Here is a 21,688-nt window from a genome sequence, read left to right on the forward strand (position 1 = left end):
AGTGCACGCTCCTAGGTCACTCACCTCCTACGAAAGCGCTCTGCGCAGGTGCGGACGCAGGTTGCAGCAGCGCTTGGCCTCAGCGGATGCTGTCGTCCTGCCGCTCCTCCCCCGCCCCGAATCCGCCGTGCTCCGGCGCCTGTAGGCCTGTCGCTCCTGCCCCAGCGATCCGGACGGCAGACCCCGTGACCCTGTCCTCCGGCCTGTGTGCGCCGGAGCAGCTCGGGACTGCACAGCGACCCGAGTGTTGGTGAGCGACCCCGGACGCGCAGCCTCTCGGTCCATATTTTGGAGTGGCGGCGCCTTGGAAAGAGCCGAGAGGGACGGGGAGTTATAGGCGGAGAGGCCGCAGGGGAGCTGGGCCAGTTCGGGCACCGAGGAGGCGCTCAGGGTTGGCTGATGGCGTTGTTGGTTGTTGTGTCACCTCCTACCGGGGTCCAGCCTCTTGCCGGGGGAGCTTTAGGCTTTGGCCCAAGCCCAGAGCATAAGGCTGATCCTGGCCCCCACACCTTGTACAACCAGGTGGCCCCTGGTTTTGCTTTTCTTGAGTTTTCTTGCACGGTTCCCTTGTCTTATGTTTAACCTTTACAGAGTAGGCTGTGTGCCGAGTCTTGTTTATGTAGCTTAGGAATGGTGCTGGCTTTCTTCGTTATCACAGAAGATAGTGACCCATTTAAATTGGATGGAGTGCTGTACTTTTTTTTTTTTTTCTTTTTAATCTCTCCTTGCTGTCTTAGATCCATGTTGGGTTTTCAGTAGGAAATTGTGATAAAAACATTGAATACAGAGAAGAGAAGGGGTTTTAGCACCTAATGATAAACCAGCGAGTGTCCAGGAATAGAAGTGGCTAAATATTTCTACACTGTGAGGAAAATCCAGTAGGGAGGGTGGGGGGTATCTGACGAAGTCTGGTGCTAGTCAGTTAGCCTTGCTGAAACACCTGTTAAAGGCAGACTCATCAACTATTAGATACACATAGAAGACAGGCCCAGACTGAGAGCCACTTGATCTTGCCTTGTGTCTCCCCTCATCCCCCCACCAAAGCATTCTAGTGGGATGCATTTTACCCTCGTGTGTTAACTGAGATCCCAGAAAGGATGCTTCTGTGGCCACACTGCTGAGGCCCTCAATGCCTGTCCAACTGATATTTCACACATAGGTCACTGTGTGGGGAGAGCGATGTTAATTCGCCCCTGAACCACCTGTGACTGGCATGTGTCGGTTTGGCTTGGACTTAATGTCATTAGACAAACCAAGAGAAGATAATGCATTTGCAAAAGTTACAAGCTCATTTGTTTTTAAACCTAACACGTACAATGTATATGGAGATTTTTAATAATAAAATTGTGAAAATAAACATCTTCATCATTCTACACTTTTATATTTGTCTGCTAGTTGTATAATTTTTTTATCCTCCTGTTTACACTATGTTTGAATGATCCCCAACACTTGGATGGCATGCCAGTCTTAAAAAGTGAACTTCTCTTTGTACTCCAGTATGACTTGAATTATTGTCAGTTTTCCTTACTCAAATCACTGAGAATTTCTAAATTTTTAGAAGATTATTTATTTATTTGACAGAGTGAGAGATCACAAGTAGTGGGGAGGGGAGCAGCCGCTCCCCCCCGCCCCCCAGCAGAGAGCCTGATGCTGAGCTTGATCCCAGGAAGGTGGGATCATGACCTGAGCTACCCAGGCGCCCCATTGAGGTTATTTTTTGTTCGTTTGTTTGTTTAAAGATTTTATTTATTTGTCAGAGAGTGAGCGAGTGCACAGTAAGGGGAGCAATAGGTTCCTCACAGAGCAAGGAGCCCCATGTGGAACTCGGAACTCACTGGATCCTAGGGTCCTGGGATCATGACCTGAGCAGAAGGTAGAAGCTTAACCACCTGAGCCACCCAGGCGTCCCTGAGTTAGAATTTTTAAAAGAAATGCTCATCTCTTTGAATGTCTATATAATAATAAATTTTTAGGAACTGATAAAAGATATATGGTCAAATTTGGGAAGAGAAGAAATGTTTTTAAATGTTTAAATGTTTTATTCATTTTCCCTCACAATATCAGCAGGTTGGATTATACGACTTTTAAGTTCTTTTTCATCCTTAAAATTGTATGACTCGGGGCTCCTGGGTGGCTCAGTGGGTTAAAGCGTCTGCCTTCGTCTCAGGTCATGATCCCAGGGTCGTGGGATTGAGCCCAGCATCAGGCTCTCTGCTCAGCAGGGAGCCTGCCTCCTCCTCTCTCTGCCTGCCTCTCTGCCTACTTGTGATCTCTGTCTGTCAAATAAATAAATAAAATCTTTTAAAAAAAATCTAAAATTGTATGACTCAACTGCAGTGCTATTGCATTACCTCCCTGCAGAGGTTATTTTGCTATAGGTATGGTATTTATAGGTACTCCTACTACCTATTCTTACTTGGTTTTAAATTTATATTAAATATAAATTTAAATTTTACCCATGTTATTTTTGATAGCATCATACTAAAATTTTGGAAATTAATGTACTAAGTTTTACTGCTTTGTGTTGGTGAATTATTAAATATCTTTGAGTATTAATTTCATAATTTTAAGTGTGCCAACTGTTGAAAGAAAAAAACGCAGGATTTGGTTTTTGAGTTGTTTATGTTTTAAATGCTAAGGCCAGAAATGTGAGAATGAGAAGAATTGTGGGTTTTACTTATCACCAAGGGGCATGAATTTTAACAGACTGAAACTTCCCACTTTGAACTGGTAAGCAGGGCGTAGGCCCAAGGAAACGTGGCTCCGGGAGTCCCAGACAGACCAGGTTCAGCCTCTCACCACTGACAAAAACCCAAAAGCAGAGAAAGGGGTGTTGGTGAAACAAGAAGGAATTTATTTCAGTGAGGCCACCATGGGGGAGACGGGGGGCTGAGGCCCCAAAATACTGTCTCCAAAGTGCGGAAAACGCTTTTGAGTTTATATAAGGAAAATGTGGGATGAAACTGGATGGGTACGCGCAGGTGGGTGGTAAAGGTCAGATCCACCATCAGTCTTGGCATCGGTCCTGCCGGCCTCTTACTGCTTGAAGGGCTTGTTTGCTTCCCTTTGTGGAATGCTTTGCCCTCAGTATCTTTGGCCTGCGTTGTAGAGATAAGCTGGAAAGTAGAATTTAATCAATTAGAAAGTACAGACTGAGGTTTAATGGGAGGTAACTGAAGTCTCCGAGCTTGCCTGGTGATACATATAATAAGTAATCATAATTTGCCTAAACCAACTTTAGCTTTAGCACTAATTGGTTTAAAGGTAGAATATGTTTTTGTTTTATGTTTTTGTCTTATTCTAAGAAAAGCAAAGCCCACTTTATTTTCAGAGAACTCTAAAAAAGTATAGACTTGTAAAATTTTAATCTTTGAAAGCCCATTCTCATCACAAGTCTGATACATCATTTTATAATATTTTGTTAGAAAAACACTTTGGAGAGGGGTGCCTGGGTACTTCAGTGGGTTAAGCCTCTGCCTTCAGCTCAGGTTATGATCTCAGGGTCCTGGGATCCAGCCCCTTATTGGGCTCTCTACTCAAGCAGGGGGCCTGCTTCCCCTACCCCCTCTGCTTGCCTCTCTGCCTACTTGTGATCTCTCTTTCACTGTCAAATAAATAAATAAAATCTTAAAAAAAAAAAACAAAAAACCACTTTGGACTTTTGGATCCCTTGTTTCAGATGTTACTTTGATTAAATATAATTCTAATCAGAAAGTAATTTGAATATTCCTGTGAAGTTTGCTCTATATTAATTACATTGTTATAAAATCTCATAAAATTAGGTTGTTATAAAAATCTCATAATGTTCTTGAGTATACTTTTTTCCTGAAATTTACTGTAAGATTCTTCTTTTTCTTTAGACATGGGAAAGTCTTTTTCACATTTGCCTTTGCATTCAAATAAAGAAGATGCTTATGATGGAGTCACATCAACCGAAAACATGAGGAATGGACTGCTTAATAATGAAGTCCATAATGAAGATGGAAGAGGTGGAGATGTCTCTCAGTTTCCATATGTGGAATTTACAGGAAGAGATAGTGTCACTTGTCCCACTTGTCAAGGAACAGGAAGAATTCCTAGGGGTATGTGTTACTGTGTTGTTTTTCCTTTAAAGAGTAATTCCAGACATTCACACAAATAATATAAAACCCATAGATAAGCATAACCCTCTGTGTTTCAGAAGTCTTTTAGAATTAAAGTTAAAACTGTATATTAGTTATCTTCAGTTAAAGAGGTACAAAGAAGTAAATATAAACATTAAAAAAAAAAGACCAGAAACATCTTAAGGTTCCTAAAGCAGTAATGAAAACCACCAGTCTACCTCTAGTACTTTTTTCTTTCCCACCTGCAATAGCAGATAGGCAATATCTCTTGACTGAAATTTTTTAGACCTATTGGGAATCAGTAGAGGTGGTAATCACATGTTGGGTTTGGGGAACAATTTCAGTAATTTGGTGACCTAATATTTTTAATTCATTATCTAAAGAATAGTAAGAAGCTAGTCATGCCCTAGTTAGTTAGTTAGTTATTCTTTGGAGGAACTACATGAAGAGGGATGGTAAATGAAGATGGGCCATGTAGGGGGGAAAATCAGTTTGTGGCATATCATAGGAAAATTCAGAAGGGAATAATCTTTATGTGCAGTTTGTAGGCTAGATAGACTTCAGTAGAAGTGGAAACAATAGAAATAATATAAATACTTTAATGTGTTATTGTGTTATTCATATTTACCGGTTGAAGTTGATAGATATTCCTGCAGAAAGTGGAAGGACAAAGTGACAAGGGAAGACGGATCAGTTTATACCAGTTTCTTTTAAAAAATGCCTTGGGTTAGGGAAGTTTATCTATGAGTTGGCCTTTGAATGTGATGGTATTATCTTTTCAGAGAATGAAAGGATTTTTTTTTAGGCAAAAGGATTAGTGCCTCTGGCTCAGAGGAGGGAAAAAAGGACTATTTTAGCAATCTGGATATATTTTTAAGGTATAGCCTATAGGCTTTTTTTGGCAGCCTGGAAATGGACTGTGGTTCGTAGGAAATCAGGATGACCTTGGAAGTATTTTTGTCTGAACGCTGGAAGAATGGAGTAGCTGTTTATTAGGATGGAGAACAGGTTTGTGTGTGTCTGTCTGGTGCGAGATCAGGAATTCTGTTTTAGAGATAAAAGTTTTGGGATGCTGGGGCGCCTGGATGGCTCAGTGGGTTAAAGCCTCTGCCTTCGGCTCAGGTCATGATCCCAGGGTCCTGGGATCGAGCCCCGCATGGGCTCTCTGCTCTGCAGGGAGCCTGCTTCCTCCTCTCTCTCTCTGCCTGCCTCTATGCCTACTTGTGATCTCTGTCTGTCAAATAAGTAAATAAAATCTTTAAAAAAAAAAAAAATAAAAAAAAAAAGTTTTGGGAGGCATATTTGGCATCTAGGTGGATATGTTTAATAAGTAGTTACCGTAAGTGTCTGGAATTCAGGTGCAAGCCCTCAGCTGGAGTCATCCGAATACAGGTGGTTACTTGAAGCTGAGTTGGATGAGAGCACCAAGCTTATCAGTGTGAATAGAAAAAAAAAAAAAAAAAGACACCCTAGTGCCAAACCTGGGGGCACTGGGACATTTCAAAGTCAGTGATTTGGGAAAGACTTAGCCAAGACAATGAAAAACAGTATAGTAGAAGGAAGAAATTTTAGTCTCTGGTGTCCTGGAAATGAATGTAGAAAGTGCACCAAGTAGGAGAGAGGAAGGACCTGTTGGATGCTACTGACAGATCAGGTAATGTAAGGACTGAGAACTGACCATTGGATTTGGTGATGTACATGGAGACCACTGGAGACTTTTAAAAGAACAGCTTGGTGGGTTGCATTAACATGTATAGCATGTACAGAGTGGGATCAAGAGCGTATAGGAGGAGTGAAGTTATATAGTGAGAAAATAGGTATTTTGAGGAGTTTTACTGTATATATAAGGAAGAAGAAAGATGGTAGCTGGAGGGCACTGTGAGGTCAGGAAAGGGATTTTTTTTTTTTTAAGGTAGAGTGAATAATATGTATGCTGATGAGAATAATCCATAGAGAAAAAAAAATGTAGGAGATGGGGGAATTATTAGATGTAGTGCACAAGTGCAGGGGGCTGCTCTCACAGAGGAGCATCTGCAGTTTAGGCTTTGTAGTAGGGAAGTAGAGTATATGGACACAGAAACAGGTAGGTGAGTGGATGTGGTAGTGGGAGCTTGTAGAAGTTCTTTCCTGTTTGCCCCACCATGAGCTAAGAGTGAGGATAGGGAAGAAGGTATTGGAGATTTGAAGCGAGAGTTGGAAGTTATAAAGGTGTGGTTTTGGAGAGTCAGATTGAGAGTGTGAATAGGAAAATTGTATGATGGTTGACATCATTAAAGGCCACTGGAGATTAGTGATCGAAACGAGGCCAGTGAGCACAGTTGCATGTTTTTATGTATCCACATTTAGCTGTATCAGCATGGTAACTGAAAGGTTGCTTTTAATAAGCAGGATTGTAGTTTAGTCAAATGGATACCACCAGACAAGACAGGATACATGTACAGACAGAGAGAGACTTACATACATAACATATATTTACTTGTGGGTGTGGGGAGGTACTGTAAATAAGTGGAGAGTTGTAGAAGGGGCAGGGAGGAATAATGGAAACATTATAGGAAGCTTTAAAAGAGAATTTGACTGTAGTGCTTTAAGAGTTAATACAAAAAGTCAGGTTCTGATAAGATTGCAGAATTGGTTTATTAAAGATCTATGTATCCATTAAAGTATATGGATATAGCCTAACCCAAGAAATGAAAGATGTGTGACCTGAGTTGTGGAAGCCTCATTTTGTATGGGCTTTTGAAGCATGAGCTGTGTTATGTATTGATTTTGGTTTTCAAGGAGTATAGTGCAAAGGATTTCAGGACACAGAGGTAGCAGATATTTCTTTTGCTCTTACCCAGATAACCAAATCAGAATCTAAGCAGGAAATAGTAGTAGAAGAAGTTTTGGTAAATTCAGATCTTCTGAAAGCTGAGCCTCTTGTGATCTTTTTCAGTAAAGTCATTACTCTTTCTCATTCTTTGTATTATTTGTATTCATAACTTGATATCAGGCTATGAAAAATACATTATTTGTTTTGGAATTTAGTGTCTATTAGATAATTTTAGAAGATTTTGAGCAGTTTACCAGAGAGATGAGAGCTAGATGGTATTTTGGTCCTTCTAAACCAGACTTTGATAGAAAGCCACTATATTTTAATTAATCATATTAATAAATTTCTAAACCTATTTTTACTTTTAGGGCAAGAAAACCAGCTGGTGGCATTGATTCCATATAGCGATCAGAGATTAAGGCCAAGAAGGACGTAAGTGATGATAAGAAAATAACAAATTTTTTGGGTATTTTTCTCCTTTTCAAATTACATATAATCACTCTAGTTAACTATTAAAATGAAAAATGTTATCAGGTTCTTAAATTATGCCATTGATGCTTCACGTCATTTAAAAGAAGGATTTCTGATTGGGATAAGGCCTTCAAAGTGGCATAGTGTCTGAATCTTCTCAAATCTATTTACTAAAACAGACAAACCTAGAAAAGCAGTAGGAAACAAACATTTTCATTAAAAATGGGTGTTAAGGTTCTCCTACTCACCCCAGATTAAAAATAGAGCAAGGATCAAAATGTGTTAGCAGCTGTGTGGAATTTGTGAAGGGAAACAAAAAGAACTGCTGAAGGTCCTCAGAGTTCTGAGACAAAGCGAATGTTCTGATACACAAGTCCCAAAAGCAAAAGATCCCACTCAGAACACTTCCAGCAAATACTTCTGGATAACCTGCAAAATGGGAAGACTGTTAGTGTGCTGCACCTTGGAGAAAGTGCAGAAAAGGTCACAGAGATCCACTAAGGGCCCTTATGATCAGAAGGAACTAGACCACCTTGATCCTCAAAGACCTTAAGAAAATTCACCAAAAGCTATTGTAATAGGACAGACATATCCTAAGGAAAAGCCTGTGAGGGACTGAATCCATTTTGTACAGGGAAAGGATAGGGAAAACGGAAGAAAAGTTTCGAAAACTGGAGAGAGAATCTCAGAACCATAGAAGTGTATATACATATAGGCCATCTTACAAAAAAAAAAGAAAGAAAGAAAACAGTTAATTTTGTATTTTAATAGAAGATGGAGTTTTGAGCAGTGAAGCTAGGAAGGCCACCCTGGCTCATCCTCATCACCTAAAATGGAAGCTTCTATTAAAAGTACAAAAACATTTCATTTAAAGATGAGCAACAAAAAAGTATTGCAGTGAAGCATCATACAAAGATAGTGTTAAACTGAAAATGCTAATAGATCATAGAAGCGTATCAGAAAAACATGAAAATAACAGTATTATAAATGTTCTTAAACTGAAACTGTAGAAGCTATGAAAGAACTGCAGGAGTCATAAATTGAAGAGCTCCGAAATGAGATGACTAAACAACATGACGATGTGAAAAGAGACATGAGGACGTGAACCTCTGAAAGAATTAGGAAAAATTAATTTCAGAAATGGAGACAAGACCGGAAGAACAATTGCAAATAGATACCATGAAAAGTATAGCAAAGGGAAGAGAAGTTACAAAGGAGAAAATGAAAACACACACACAAATTAATGAAAAGTAAGGTAACCATAAGCAAAGATTGAACACTCATATAATTGAAGCCCCTGAAGAAAAATCAAAGGAATCAAACTGAACAAATACTAAACATTCAGTTCCAGAACACTTCCTGGGGATGCCTGGGTTGCTCAGTTGATTCAGCATCTGCCTTCGGCTCGTGTCATGATCCCAGGGTGCTGGGGTGGAGTCCCACATCGGGCTTCTTGCTCAGCAGGGAGCCTGCTTCTCCTTCTGCCGGCCACTCCCCATGCTTATGCTCTCTTTCTCTAACAAATTAAAAAAAAATCTTAAAAAAAAAAACACTTCCTCAACTGAAACAAGACACAGACCTACATATTGAAAAGACATGCCATGATCTTCAAAACATTCTATCCATCCTAGTGAAATTACTGGACTTCGAATGTAAAAAGCAAAAAAACCCCAGAAAAACCCTTTGAAAGACCCCAGGCAGAAGGATCAATTAATTTATAAGGGACAGAAAATCAGATCGGCCTGCTTCTTACCCATAGTGCCCCAAGTAAGTAACCAGTAGAGCAGCATATTTAAATATTCATAGAAAAAAAAATGAACAAGATTTTAAAAAGGTTGATCTGACCCTTTATTATAAAACATATAGTAGATGGTTATGAATGTTCAAGATATTAGGCCTAAGTCCTCTATAATTTCAGGATGGAACAACTTTACATAGGATTCAGAATCCAGTGAGGACAGAAAAGATTAATTTGACAAAGCCTAGATTAACTACAAGATGAAAACAAAACCTTAAATGAAGCCAGAATACAAATGGCAAACTGGGAAGTGATGTCTGCACATTACCACAGATACCATGAACGAGTAGTACAGAAAAGAGAAATACACAGTTCCTTTAAACATGTGAGAAGATGTTCAGTCTTGCTCATAAGAGAAAAACAGATTAAAACAATAGTGAAATACCGTTTCTTATCTGTCAGATTAGGCAGAACTCCAAATTTTGACAGTGAGTTGGTTGGCAGTACTGTGTGAAATGAACACACTTTTATCTTGTTAGTGAAGGGGAATTTGTTGTTATCTAGGAAAATTACATATGCATTTACCTTTTGGCTCAGGAATTCTACTTTGAAAATTTTTTTCTAAGGATAATTGTCAAATATAGTAAGTGGCTTTTACATAAGTTACTCACTGTGCCAGTGTCTATAATTGCAGAGGACTAGAAATAATGTAAATGGCCAGTGATAAGGTTCTGGTAGAATAAGTTATGCTACATCTATATATGATAAAATGGAATGAGGAAGAACTCTATATTTTACTAGAGTTGATATCCAGAGTACGTTTTTATCTGAAAACACACGTGAATACAGAGAAGGAGGGAGAAACAGTGGATTGATAAACCAAAGACTAATAAAATGATTACTCTCAGAGTTTGGGAGGGAACTTGAAGAGGGAATAGGTAAGCAAGTGAGATGATCGTGTGTATGTATATTTATTTATATTTGGGGCTTAGAAGTACGTTTTTAAAAAATAGAACTTAAAAGATGAAATCCGAAGTAAAAAAAAAAAAAAAAACAATTCCTAAAATTTGAAACAAACTGAAACAAATGATTCTAATGATTCTGACTATATCTAGTTGGTGGCATAACTACAGATGAAAGAATAACTTTAAGTGACTTGAAAATATTTCATTTTGACTGTCAGTGTCTAGTAAGGTGTTCTAAATGACAAAGACAATGACAACAAAAGTTTGAACTGCACTCAAAAGCTGCATTGTTAGGAGTAATGTTAGTATAATTTTGAAACTTACACGTAAAGCAGGTAAGTAAGTGTATACTAATGCCATTAGGGATAAGATTCTTAGCATAAAAACTAAGGGGTAAAAGTACAAAATCAAATAAATTTGATTTCTCTCTTCCAAGCAAGATGGGATCATCACAGGGACTAGATATATTCTTCCATCTAAAACAGCTAAAAAACTGGACAGATAAAATGAAACAGTATTTCTAGAGGGTGGACATCAGGCAGTACAAGAACAGTGATAACAGAGAAAGGGAAAACAAATGAGGTAAGCCCTGGGATTATACCACCTTACTGTCTAGGAAAAGATACCAGAGCGCAGCCCCATGGAAAGAACCCAGGCAGAGCTTAGCAGTCCCCCTAAACCGAGGAGATGCATGGTATTGGTGATCTAGGAGTCTAAGACTAGAGTTAGTAGGTCAGAGGAGGGTAGAGAGCTACACTGAGTAGGTGTAGGAGGGTAGAGAGCTATACTGGGTACTCCTTGAGTGTTTCACTGAGTACTGATCAGTGTATAATATGTGAGGAAAGTACTGAGGCTGAAGGAAGAACCACACAAAACAGAACAGAGGGGACAGTCCTCAGAGCCCACATGAGGCCGGGGATAGTTTCCACCAGTCATTGTGGAAAATCTCATTATTCACAAGGAATTGTGTGGAGTACTCAAATTATTTCCACAGACCTAGAAAGAAAGAAACAAAGGTGCTGTGGGCTTTGAACTGAGAGTTACTTGTTGGAGAAACGAGGAAAATTTGTATTTTGAAACCCTAGTTTTGAGGGTAAACTTGAGGATAGAGGCAATTTTTGTCTCTGGAGTTTGGAAATAAAGAGGGAAAGATAGAAGAACTACATTTCAAGGGGAGTTAGAAGAGTAGAAAAGCATGGAAAGTTTATTTTTTTCTTGTCTTATATCTGCATACTATTATCCCCTTTTCTGATTTTCAAGAAACAGTTTAGCGACATCATCAAAGCAGAGTTGATTAATGTAAACAATATTTTTAAAACTGAGTACATAAATACTTTGGGATGAGACTCAAAGTCTTAGTGAGACTTCATGAGATTGATGAGGCATGTGGTTATGTCATTATGTTTTAAGGGCTTCACAGGTTCTGATGAGCAGTCACTTCAGGGAATTATATAATGGCAAAACCCACATGTGAGAATTCTGCTTTAGTGAATTTAGAAGGGAGTCTTGAAATCCATATTTTTATAAAGTTCCCCAGCTTTCCCCCACTTCCACTATGTAGCCTGGTTTAGGAACCACTGTAGTAAATGTATGTGCAGTAACCCTGAAACCCCGGTCTCCAAAAAGGTACATACATCTTTTAAGGAGAACATTTTAACACGTAATAGACCAGATCCAACCCAACTAAATACTTTTATAATGTAAAAGGTTGGTAAAATTATACATCTTTTCCTGCTAGTATAACGGGAAAAATTCAAGTTGAACATACCTTCTCTGAATGTTTCATTATGTAATTTTTGATGCATATGTATTTCAATACTCATTTTTCTTTTCAGAAAGCTGTATGTGATGGCTTCTGTGTTTGTCTGTCTGCTCCTTTCTGGATTGGCTGTGTTTTTCCTTTTCCCTCGCTCTATTGACGTGAAATACATTGGCGTAAAATCAGCATACGTCAGTTATGATGTTCAAAAGCGTACAGTATATTTAAATATCACGGTAAGTACAAATTCACATTAAAAATATTTGACTGCATTCCTTTATGATATACACCTTTGTCCCTTTAGAGAATATTAAATGTGACACTGGTCAGTTTGCTTTCTGTATGTCTGCTTTTGATCCTCTATCATTTCTGGTTCTGCTGAAAATGGCAAATAATAATTACTGGCAATTGTACATACAGAATTGTTTAGCATTTGGAGTTGCCTTTAAGATGGTAACACAAACAGTTGCTGGCAAAAAAACAAACAAACATGTACAATCTGTTTACTTTTCAACATTTGACTCCAACTAATTCCTAGCAAAATGTTAAAATAGTTGATTCTATAAATGTGATAAATGTACCGTTTTCTTTTCCTTGTATTTGGTGAAATACAGTTTTTGCCATTTTAACAGACTATTCCTTTATGGCGTTTAAAGTACACGGGACTGATTTCTCTAATAAATTAGTATGTGGGAAAATATCTGCAGTATTTTCCTGGACACTCATTTTTAATACTCTACAGCCTTCCCACTTTTGAAAACAGGAAACAAACAAAACCTCAGAGAAGGTCTACCTGTTTATATGTTAATATTTGTTTGAAAAGAAGCATGGTTTGCAAACCACTGAATTATTAAAAAGGAACATGTATTGGTTGTGCCATTAGGAATTATGTATGGGTTCAGGCCTCAGAGTGCATCTGTGTGGCAGTGGTTTGTTTGGAAGAGTGATGCTGGACTTTAGCTGGTTTTCTTTGCGGAGGTGGTACCGTATGCGTGAGGTAGAGGTAGAGATACAGCTAGTTGTAGTTGGCGGGGAGAGGTTTGGAGGGACAGGAGTGTAGAGAAATGGTATGTTAAAGTGGAATTACTCATTAATTAAAGGAAAGAATGAACTCCCATGGGTCCATTTATTCTCATTGCTTAGCACCAAAAGTTGTTAATCAGATTAAGGGCTTTAAAAAAAAAGTATCTATGGAAAAAACATGTTCATAAAATAACACAGTGCTAATTGTAAATCAATTTCATATGACTAGAGAATTACTGTTGAGTATTTTTTCATTTTAATAGCCATCTGGAATGAGGAATGTATTTTTCTTTGTGTACATTTTTTTAAAAGTGGCCAGATTTTTTTGGCCAATCTCCAGAACTCGTTTTAGTATCAGATATTATAAATGTATAATAAAAGTCATGTGAGGGGCGCCTGGGTGGCTCAGTGGGTTGAGCCTCTGCCTTCAGCTCCAGTCGTGATCTCAGGGTTCTGGGATGGAGCCCCACATCAGGCTCTCTGCTCAGCAGGGAGCCTGCTTCCTCCTCTCTCTCTGCCTGCCTCTCTGCCTGCCTCTCTGCCTACTTGTGATCGCTATCTGTCAAATAAATAAATAAAAATCTTAAAAAAAAATAAAAGTCATGTGATGTTCCCTTTTATAAATCAGTGCATTAAGATGTAAATATCATACTTCAGTAATTATTCAGGAATTCCCACTTTTTTGAGATACACTTAACTGAGAAAGACTGAACATTAAATAAGAAATAGCATTATCATATTAGATAAACATTAAGTTTGACTGGAAAACTGTGAGATAAAAGGTTGAGTTTTTCATAGGTTCTCTGTCAGTATTTTGGAAAATGGAATTATATAATATTACTTTTATTTCTTAAAATGAGAAATAGACATTCTTACTACTTTCTCTATTACAGTAATATTTGTCTTTCTGCTTATGAATATGTTACCATTATACATTTGACACCCTTGATGTCTGTTTTTACGTCTGCTACCTAGACCTATTAATATATACATATATTTGCTAATAATGCATATATACATTTGTATACAAATATATATTTATAAATGTAGTCAGATATTTTCATATACATGTGGATATTTTACCTTGAGAGCTCACTAAATTTTCCCATGGTAAGGGCCCTCATGTAGTCTTCTATATGGCTGTATTGCCATTTACTCAACCATTTCCTAATAGATGTTCAATTTTGCTATTACTAATACTCAGAAAACATCTTTGTACTTAAACTTTGTTTCCATTTTAGGTTATTGCTATAGGATAGATTCCTAAATACAAATTTGCTAACTAAAGATCACAGATCATGTTAAGGTTTTTGATAATAAATCATCATTACTTAAAAGTTAATGATTGTGGTCTCTTGACTTACAGATTAAGTGGATTCTCACTGCTCTCAGCAATAAAATGTCTGATAGTACCATACTTTGTCTTTTTTTTTTTGGTCTGTCTTAATGTTTCTTTGTAATTCTAATGATCAATACATCTTTTCTAATTCTTGTATTTTTGTTGTCAACCAGTTTTGCATTATTGATCCCTTTAATAGCTATGGGCACTTCAGAGAAAGACACATGCCAACGTTATTTGCACGTACAAAGGAGTCCATGACTTTTCTGCATCCCATTCTTTGGCCTGTATCAGAAGGTCCATTGACTTCAAATTAACAATCCCTTTTCTATAGTGTCTAGAAGTTAAATTGACATGGGTATTAAGAGCTAAGTAGATGAAAACTTTTATATATTTAGATAAAGGTTATTTCTACTACATTATGGAATTTTAATTCTCCATATAACTAGATTAATAAATAAATGTGATCATAAAAATCAGATTGCTAGCATATTCTTTTTTTTATCCTTTTTTACTGAGACTGTTTTCTCTCTTTTTCACTTACCCCATAATTGCCATTCTCCATCTTTCTCCATGTTCATATTAATTTATAAGCCCACATTTAGCTTTTCTTAATATTTATTTTCATATGTACATATTTTATGCATCTTGGTTTTCTCACTTGTTAATACCTTGTAGAAATCTCTCCTAATTTTCTGGCTTAGAGTTAATCCATTCTTTTTAATGGGCTACATAATATTCCATGTAATGCTTTAATACTATTCAGTCATTATTTTTATAGCTGGTCATTTGGTTTATTTTCAGTCTTTTTTGTTTGTTTGTTTTTGCCACTGTTGTCATTAACATCCCAGTGTTTTTATTTCTTTAGGATAAATCCTCAAGTACAATTGCTAGGTCACAGGATATACATTATTTTTATATTAATGGCTGTTGCTAGATTCCGTATCAGAATGGCTGCAAGGCTTCACATGTTTTCCAGGAATGTAAAAATAGACCCTTTTGCTCATATCCCGGCCAGGAGTGGAATTTGTTGCTTGCTACAGGTTTACTAGTTTAATGAATAAAACAATATTCCTTTTGTACTAAAACAACTTTTCCCCAACTCTAAATGAATTGGAGAATTTCTAAGTGTTTTCTCATCATTTATATTTGTACTGTTTTGATTTATTTCTTCAATATGCTTTGCTCTTGTTTGCTTTATTTTTTCTTAAGGCTTTGTCTTTTCAGTTTGTAAGGACTCTTTTTGTATAGGTGGTAACCATTACAATCTGCCTTACAAATATTTAAGAATTATCATTTGGTTCCTGTAGATTTTCTTTCATGATGACTGTTTCACATGTTTTATTTTTTATCTGTTGTTTCTTGACTTAACATTTTTTTCTTCATTGGCCGTTTTCTAAAATAATTTGAGATAATTGTTGTGAATTAGAATTGCAAAAGTTCCCCCACTTATTAAGAATAGAAATGATGTAGCTCCATTTCTTTCCAACAAACAGACTTGAATCTATCCTATTTCTTCTTCAAAGGGACCTGGTGGAAATTTCTACTTATATATAAGTTAAAATACCAATTCTTTTTAAACAGAATTTATTTAAAGTACTATTTAATGTTTTAAATGGTCATCTTTGTATTTAATAGAATAAAAAGTAGCTTACTGGTAATGTCTGTAAAGATACCTGTATATTAACATTTAGCAAAAATTTAGATGAAATTTAAAAATTATTGTTATAGAATTTTTGCTAAGGCCACAAATACATTTTCTAACATTCATTTTGTATATTCCTATAATGTACATTTTCTGGGCCTGTTTTTTTAAATTGTATGTTTATTATCAGCATAATATAGCATTCATCATAAAACCAAATAATCAGTTCATTTAATGTCCTATGTTATTTTGGCAATACTTTTCTTCCTCCTAATAACTGAAGCATGGCCAAAGCTGAAGTCTTACTTATTTTTTTTGAAGTCACTTTTTTAAATTAATTTTGAATACATACTTGGTATGCTTATATATTTTCTGTCTGGTTTCTCTTGCAGAACACACTAAATATAACAAACAATAACTATTATTCTGTTGAAGTTGAAAACATCACTGCACAAGTTCAGTTTTCCAAAACAGTTATCGGAAAGGCACGCTTAAACAACATAACCAATATTGGCCCACTGGATATGAAACAAGTAAGCTTCCATCATGAAATACTTCACAGGAGTTCAATGAGTCTTGACTTTGTCTCTCATATTAACTTGAGGGAGGGGAGGATTTCCTCCAAAACTTGACCTTGACATGTGTCCCTTCCATGTGTAAGAGAAAGTCTTAGAAGCAACTTGCAAAGGGAGATATTTCTAAACTCTTTGAAATTGTGAAAGGTGTCTGAAATATTTGATGCTTTGCCCCTCTTTCCAGTTGGCTTACTTTCATTTTTTGCATTTCAGATTGATTATACAGTACCTACTGTCATAGCAGAGGAAATGAGTTACATGTAGTAAGTTTTGATTTTTAATAATTTTCTCTCATTAGATTATAAAGTGAGGAATAAAGTGTATGGATATCTTCTGAATTACCTGCCATCCTAGCAGTCAAGAAACCACATTTGGAATGCTCCCGGCCTCTCACTGATCTTCTCTTTCTGTTCTCCTGTGCCAGCATACATCATATTTATTATGTGCATTATGTACCTATATACCTAGTTTTGTTTTCTACTTATTTTTCAGAATTAAGACAAATATACCATGTCACCTTCTAATTATTCCGAGAACTATATTCTCATACATTTTAGTATGTATTGACTTTTTACTATTGGAAAACTAAAAGTGCTAGTACTTTATAATACTCTGTTGGTTTGAAGTTCTGAAGCTTTTCATTTGAGTCTGATTATTGACTCTCATTAAGTAAAAAAAATGGATAAATTTTTACCATCTTTTGATAATTAGGCTAACAGAATTCTGAGTAACAGACTGTTGACTACAATTTCAAAAGGTGAATAAAAAGTAACAATAATTTGTAGCCTGTGTTAAACAACTCTACAACTGCAGTAGTAGGAAAGCATGTCTGTTTCTAGAATGAAAAGTCATGAAAATATTTATTATTATTTGACGCATAGAAAATGTTCAATCAATAAATGCTTGTATCTTCTTTTTTTTAGATTTATTTATTTTAGAGAGCACATGCACAAGCAGGGGTGGACATGGAGGGGTAGAGGGAGGGAGACAAGAGAATCCGGCTGAGCAGGTATCCTGACTCTGGGCTCGATCCCAGGACCCTGAGATAATGACCTGTGCTGAAATCAAGTCAGATGCTTACCATGTGAGCCACTTAGGTGCCCCACTTATATCTTCATTATAGTATCTCTGTTAGCTCTAATATGGGAGGAATCGTAATTAAATGATTTTAAATTTGTAATATTATAGCCTGCATTTATTCACATTGTTTTTTCTTTTTAACAGTGATTTCTGTACACTGATATCCATCAAAGTGCATAACATAGTACTCATGATGCAGTAAGTATCAGTTTTTCTTGAGATTTTCTTTACTAAACTTTAGATTTATAACATTGGTTTATAGCATATACTTTACAAATATCAGCTTTACAATATCTTTACAAATATCAGTTCATTTGGGCTTTAAACCCTGCAAAAGTGTGATGAGATGAGTAAATATTATTTCACTTGACAAATGAAAAAGTGGGGAGCTCAGAGGTGAAGGATGACATGGCCACTAAGTAGTGAATCTGGACCTTGCAAGAATGCTGGAAAGTGGAAGTGGGTGGATTAGAGAGGAGAACAGAGCGCAGCATCCAATTTTCTGCTGCCTGTGGTAAAAAAATCCTTAAAAGTAATGAGGAGTACTATTACTGGTTTGAAAGTGTGGTGTTACTCAAAGTCATTAAAACATTGTAGGTTATAGGCTTGGTATTTGGGCCATTAACTGACATCTGAATAGATTTTCCTGTGATGAGAGAACTATGATTTTTTTTTTAAGATTTTATTTTTTTATTTATTTGAGATTGAGAGAGTGAGTGAGCAGGAGGGAGAGGGAATCTGAAGTAGACTCTGTGCTGAGCACAGAGCTGGGTGGAGGGCTCGATCCCACAACCATGGGATCATAACCTGAGTCAAGACGAAGAGTCAGACGCTCAACCGACTGAGCTATGCAGCTGCCTGTATATAATTATTTTTAAAAGTGAAATGAACTTACATATTTTTGTCTAATGATAAGTGTCCTGGAAACATTATATTTGTTTTGTATAATTATTTGAGTAGGGCTTGCTAAACCAGCATTTATGTTATCTGTCAGGGAAGTAGTCCCCAAGAGGCTCATGTCCACAATATTAAGTTACCATTAATCAGTCTCTTTCAGGAGAAAATTTTGGTTGTATAAAAGTATTCTCCCTTTGGAAGACTTTTTTAATATAACTGTTGAATGTTTCTCCCCATTTGAGTTTTATTGTTGTTGTTTTCTTTTTTAGAGTTACTGTGACAACAACATACTTTGGACACTCTGAACAGATATCGCAGGAGAGGTACCAGTATGTTGATTGTGGAAGGAACACAACTTACCAGTTGGGGCAGTCTGAGTATTTAAATGTACTTCAGCCACAACAGTAAAAACTGAAAGAGCTGCCACTGGAGAAGAAGAAATCCCTATTAATATTTTCCTGAACTCTGAAGGATGAGGTACTTACTTCCTAATAGGAGATCTTAAATTGAACAAACCTGAAGTTTACATTTCCATTGTAGGGGTACAGTTGAAAGTATGCGGACTTGTACATTATTGCAACACTCTACTCTGTGTTCATGATATCTGTACCAGGATCTTTTACTTGAATCTAAATTTGCCGGTTGATTTCTTCTCTCCCCAAAGGATGACATTGAGACTTCCCATGTGGGACAGTAAATAATTATTTACAATTCACAACTTCAGTCACCACTGGAAACATAATTTTGATGATGAACAGAATTTGAGAACCTTTATTTCTGAATGTTTTTATAGAATATTACTGAGAGCCTGTTATTCATGAAAGACTTTCAAAAAATAACCTTTTTTTGGTTTGTTTTATAAATTTCCATTGCTACATAGTAGTATTTCAAGATATTTTAGCTATTAGCTAGAACATTTGTAGTTTTTCATTTGTTGAAATTCTACTCATTTGCACGTTTCTGTCAGTCTTACTTGAAGCTAGTGCTTGCATAACACTAGAAACCAACATAATCTTCACAAAATTCTGTACCTAAAATTTTTTAAAGCCCCATTTCACATATTTTTCCATATAAGTAAGTTTTGTGAAATTTTTGTGTAGTCCTCAAACATAGTTAATGTACAATACTGTAAATAAACTATGCATGGCTTTTATACAGCTTTAATAAATGTCAAATAAAGTACAGATTCAAAGTGGAGTAAGTTGCTCATAAAAATAAAGAAAACAGGAAAATGAAATTCAGAAACTTATAGAATATGAATATGGTTCCAGTTACATCTGGGATTAGGCATAAAGTAGTTTTGAAATAAAGTATTTTGATGCTCCACTTTTTTTTTAATGCTGCTTTTCATGCTAACAAATTGTGGAGACACTTTTCACAACTCTTAGGTACCCAAGTCACCCCCATCATCCATTTTATGCCTGTTTTAAGGAGGAAATCATGTCTTTGGTAGAAGTTATCCAAGAAATCTTGGTCATTAAATGATGGTGGCAATATCAAAATAAAACCTATATTACCCTTTTTAAAAATTTAGTAACTTTACATATGACATGGATACCATGCCTCTAGCAGTTACATTTAAAAATTTTCAGTTTTTCGTTTGGATTTTATTTAAAATTGTTTTCAAGTGTAAATTACTGACCTTTTCACTTTGGTGTTTTATATTTTCAATACCATTTTCCATTTGGACTTCTTGCCTTTTCACCTGACAAGTTTCTAATTACCTTGTAAATAAATACCACTGAGGGTAGGGGCCAACTGTGATACCAAAAATAAATAAATAAATAATAAGTGGCTTGAGATTAATTTCTTTCTGTTCCCTTGTGACAGAAGTCAGGTTCCTCGTCCCCCAAAGTGCCTAACTTAGGTCTGAAACATACGTATTTATCAGTCGGACTCTCTCAGCTGTAACACACAAACTTTGTTTAACTATTTAGAGCGAATGAAGCCTCCTTTTTGCCTTGAAACACTCAGGTCTCCCTTTAGCTTTCATATCATTTTCTCCATGTTTTCCTGAGTGAATATTTTAAATGGGTGGAATGCACAAATTTCTTTTTTTTTTTAACTGCTTGTCTTACCTCAGTCCATTGCTAGCACATCCATCTTTGCTATTAGAATCACCCCATTACATCTGTTATAGACCTACTAGTCAGACCAATCTTAATGTGTTTTTCTTCTGTGTTTTTTGACTACTCATTCTCCTTGAAGCTGCACACTTCCCTCATATATTGTTTGTTATTTTTCAGATCATTCTCATTTCATTTTCCCTCATTCTCTGTCTTTTGACATCTTTTTATGAGTATTATCTAGATCCTCTTTTCCCTCAAAATTTCTAATCCTGTGACTTTAGCTAACAGTCATTTATCTTAGGGCTTCCGAGTCTTTCTATACACCTGATGGGTCACCTAGAGATAAGAGTATTCCAGTGACTCTCTGTGTAAAATCATAAAATATTTTAAAAATTTTTATCATATTCTGTTCTGTTCTCTCCTTGTCCTCATGTCCCATTTACTTCAGAATTGCCATTCATTTTTTTCAAAATCATCCTTCAGATATGCCTCCTTGAGAAATCAATCCTGATTTATTTTTCTGCTCTGTGTCTTTTAACCTTGGTAAAGTATATAGTGTAAATTAAATGGATTTTTCTATTATTTGTGGTTCTGGTATCCTGTTAGAGTGCATGTATGGAGTCTACTGAGGAGACGAAGTGAGGGAACATTTGCTTTTAGTGACTTAGTTGTGAATATTTTTTTTTCATTTTTTAAATTAAAAACTCTTTATTATACCTACTTTTCCATGAAATATAAGGTAGAAAAGGCTAGAATATAAAAATAAATGAAAACCAGTAGTAGAGGAAAAAAAAGGATCATCTGTGACTACTTCCAGAGACTTGTAAGCAACTTGTCAGAATAAGCCTGGAACAGAACAGGCTGTAAATTAATAAAATTACCAAAATACATTCAGGTGAGATAGAATTATAACCATTGAACAACACACAGGGAAGAACGAATGAGCACTGTCTAGTGAATTTTTCTTACATAGTGATAGGGTAGATAACCAATACATTTTTTAAAACTGCTCTCAGATCTTATTCAAAGGATATGGTAAAGATGTTACATTTTTTTCTGATATTCTCAAGAATAATTTTCTCTAAAATTACACTTTTTTTTTTTTTTTCTAAAATTACACTTTTAATAGACTGGTCATTCTAACCAAATCCAGTATTAGAACAAAGTCCCTGGGTGTTGATATTACATGTATCTAACATGGCCCTTCTCTAG

General features: G+C 36.3%; 1 protein-coding gene across 2 annotated transcripts; it reads left to right on the forward strand.

Annotated features, from left to right (window-relative positions):
* Window positions 1-22: 22 nt before the first annotated feature.
* On the forward strand, window positions 23-21,328 carry TMEM106B (transmembrane protein 106B). Of its 2 annotated transcripts, none has more exons than XM_047695001.1 (8): window positions 23-331; window positions 3,861-4,082; window positions 7,284-7,347; window positions 11,925-12,084; window positions 16,248-16,388; window positions 16,644-16,693; window positions 17,655-17,708; window positions 18,677-21,328. In XM_047695001.1, exons 2-8 carry the CDS (start codon window positions 3,863-3,865, stop codon window positions 18,813-18,815), a joined length of 828 nt encoding a protein of 275 aa, XP_047550957.1. In that variant the 5' UTR covers window positions 23-331; window positions 3,861-3,862; the 3' UTR covers window positions 18,816-21,328. The 2 variants fall into 2 exon arrangements, with proteins under 2 accessions (XP_047550957.1, XP_047550956.1); XM_047695000.1 differs by having other exon boundaries at window positions 23-250.
* Window positions 21,329-21,688: the final 360 nt, after the last annotated feature.

The sequence above is a fragment of the Lutra lutra genome, chromosome 11 (genome assembly GCF_902655055.1).
Source record: "Lutra lutra chromosome 11, mLutLut1.2, whole genome shotgun sequence".
In the NCBI taxonomy this organism is placed as follows: Eukaryota; Metazoa; Chordata; class Mammalia; order Carnivora; family Mustelidae; genus Lutra; species Lutra lutra.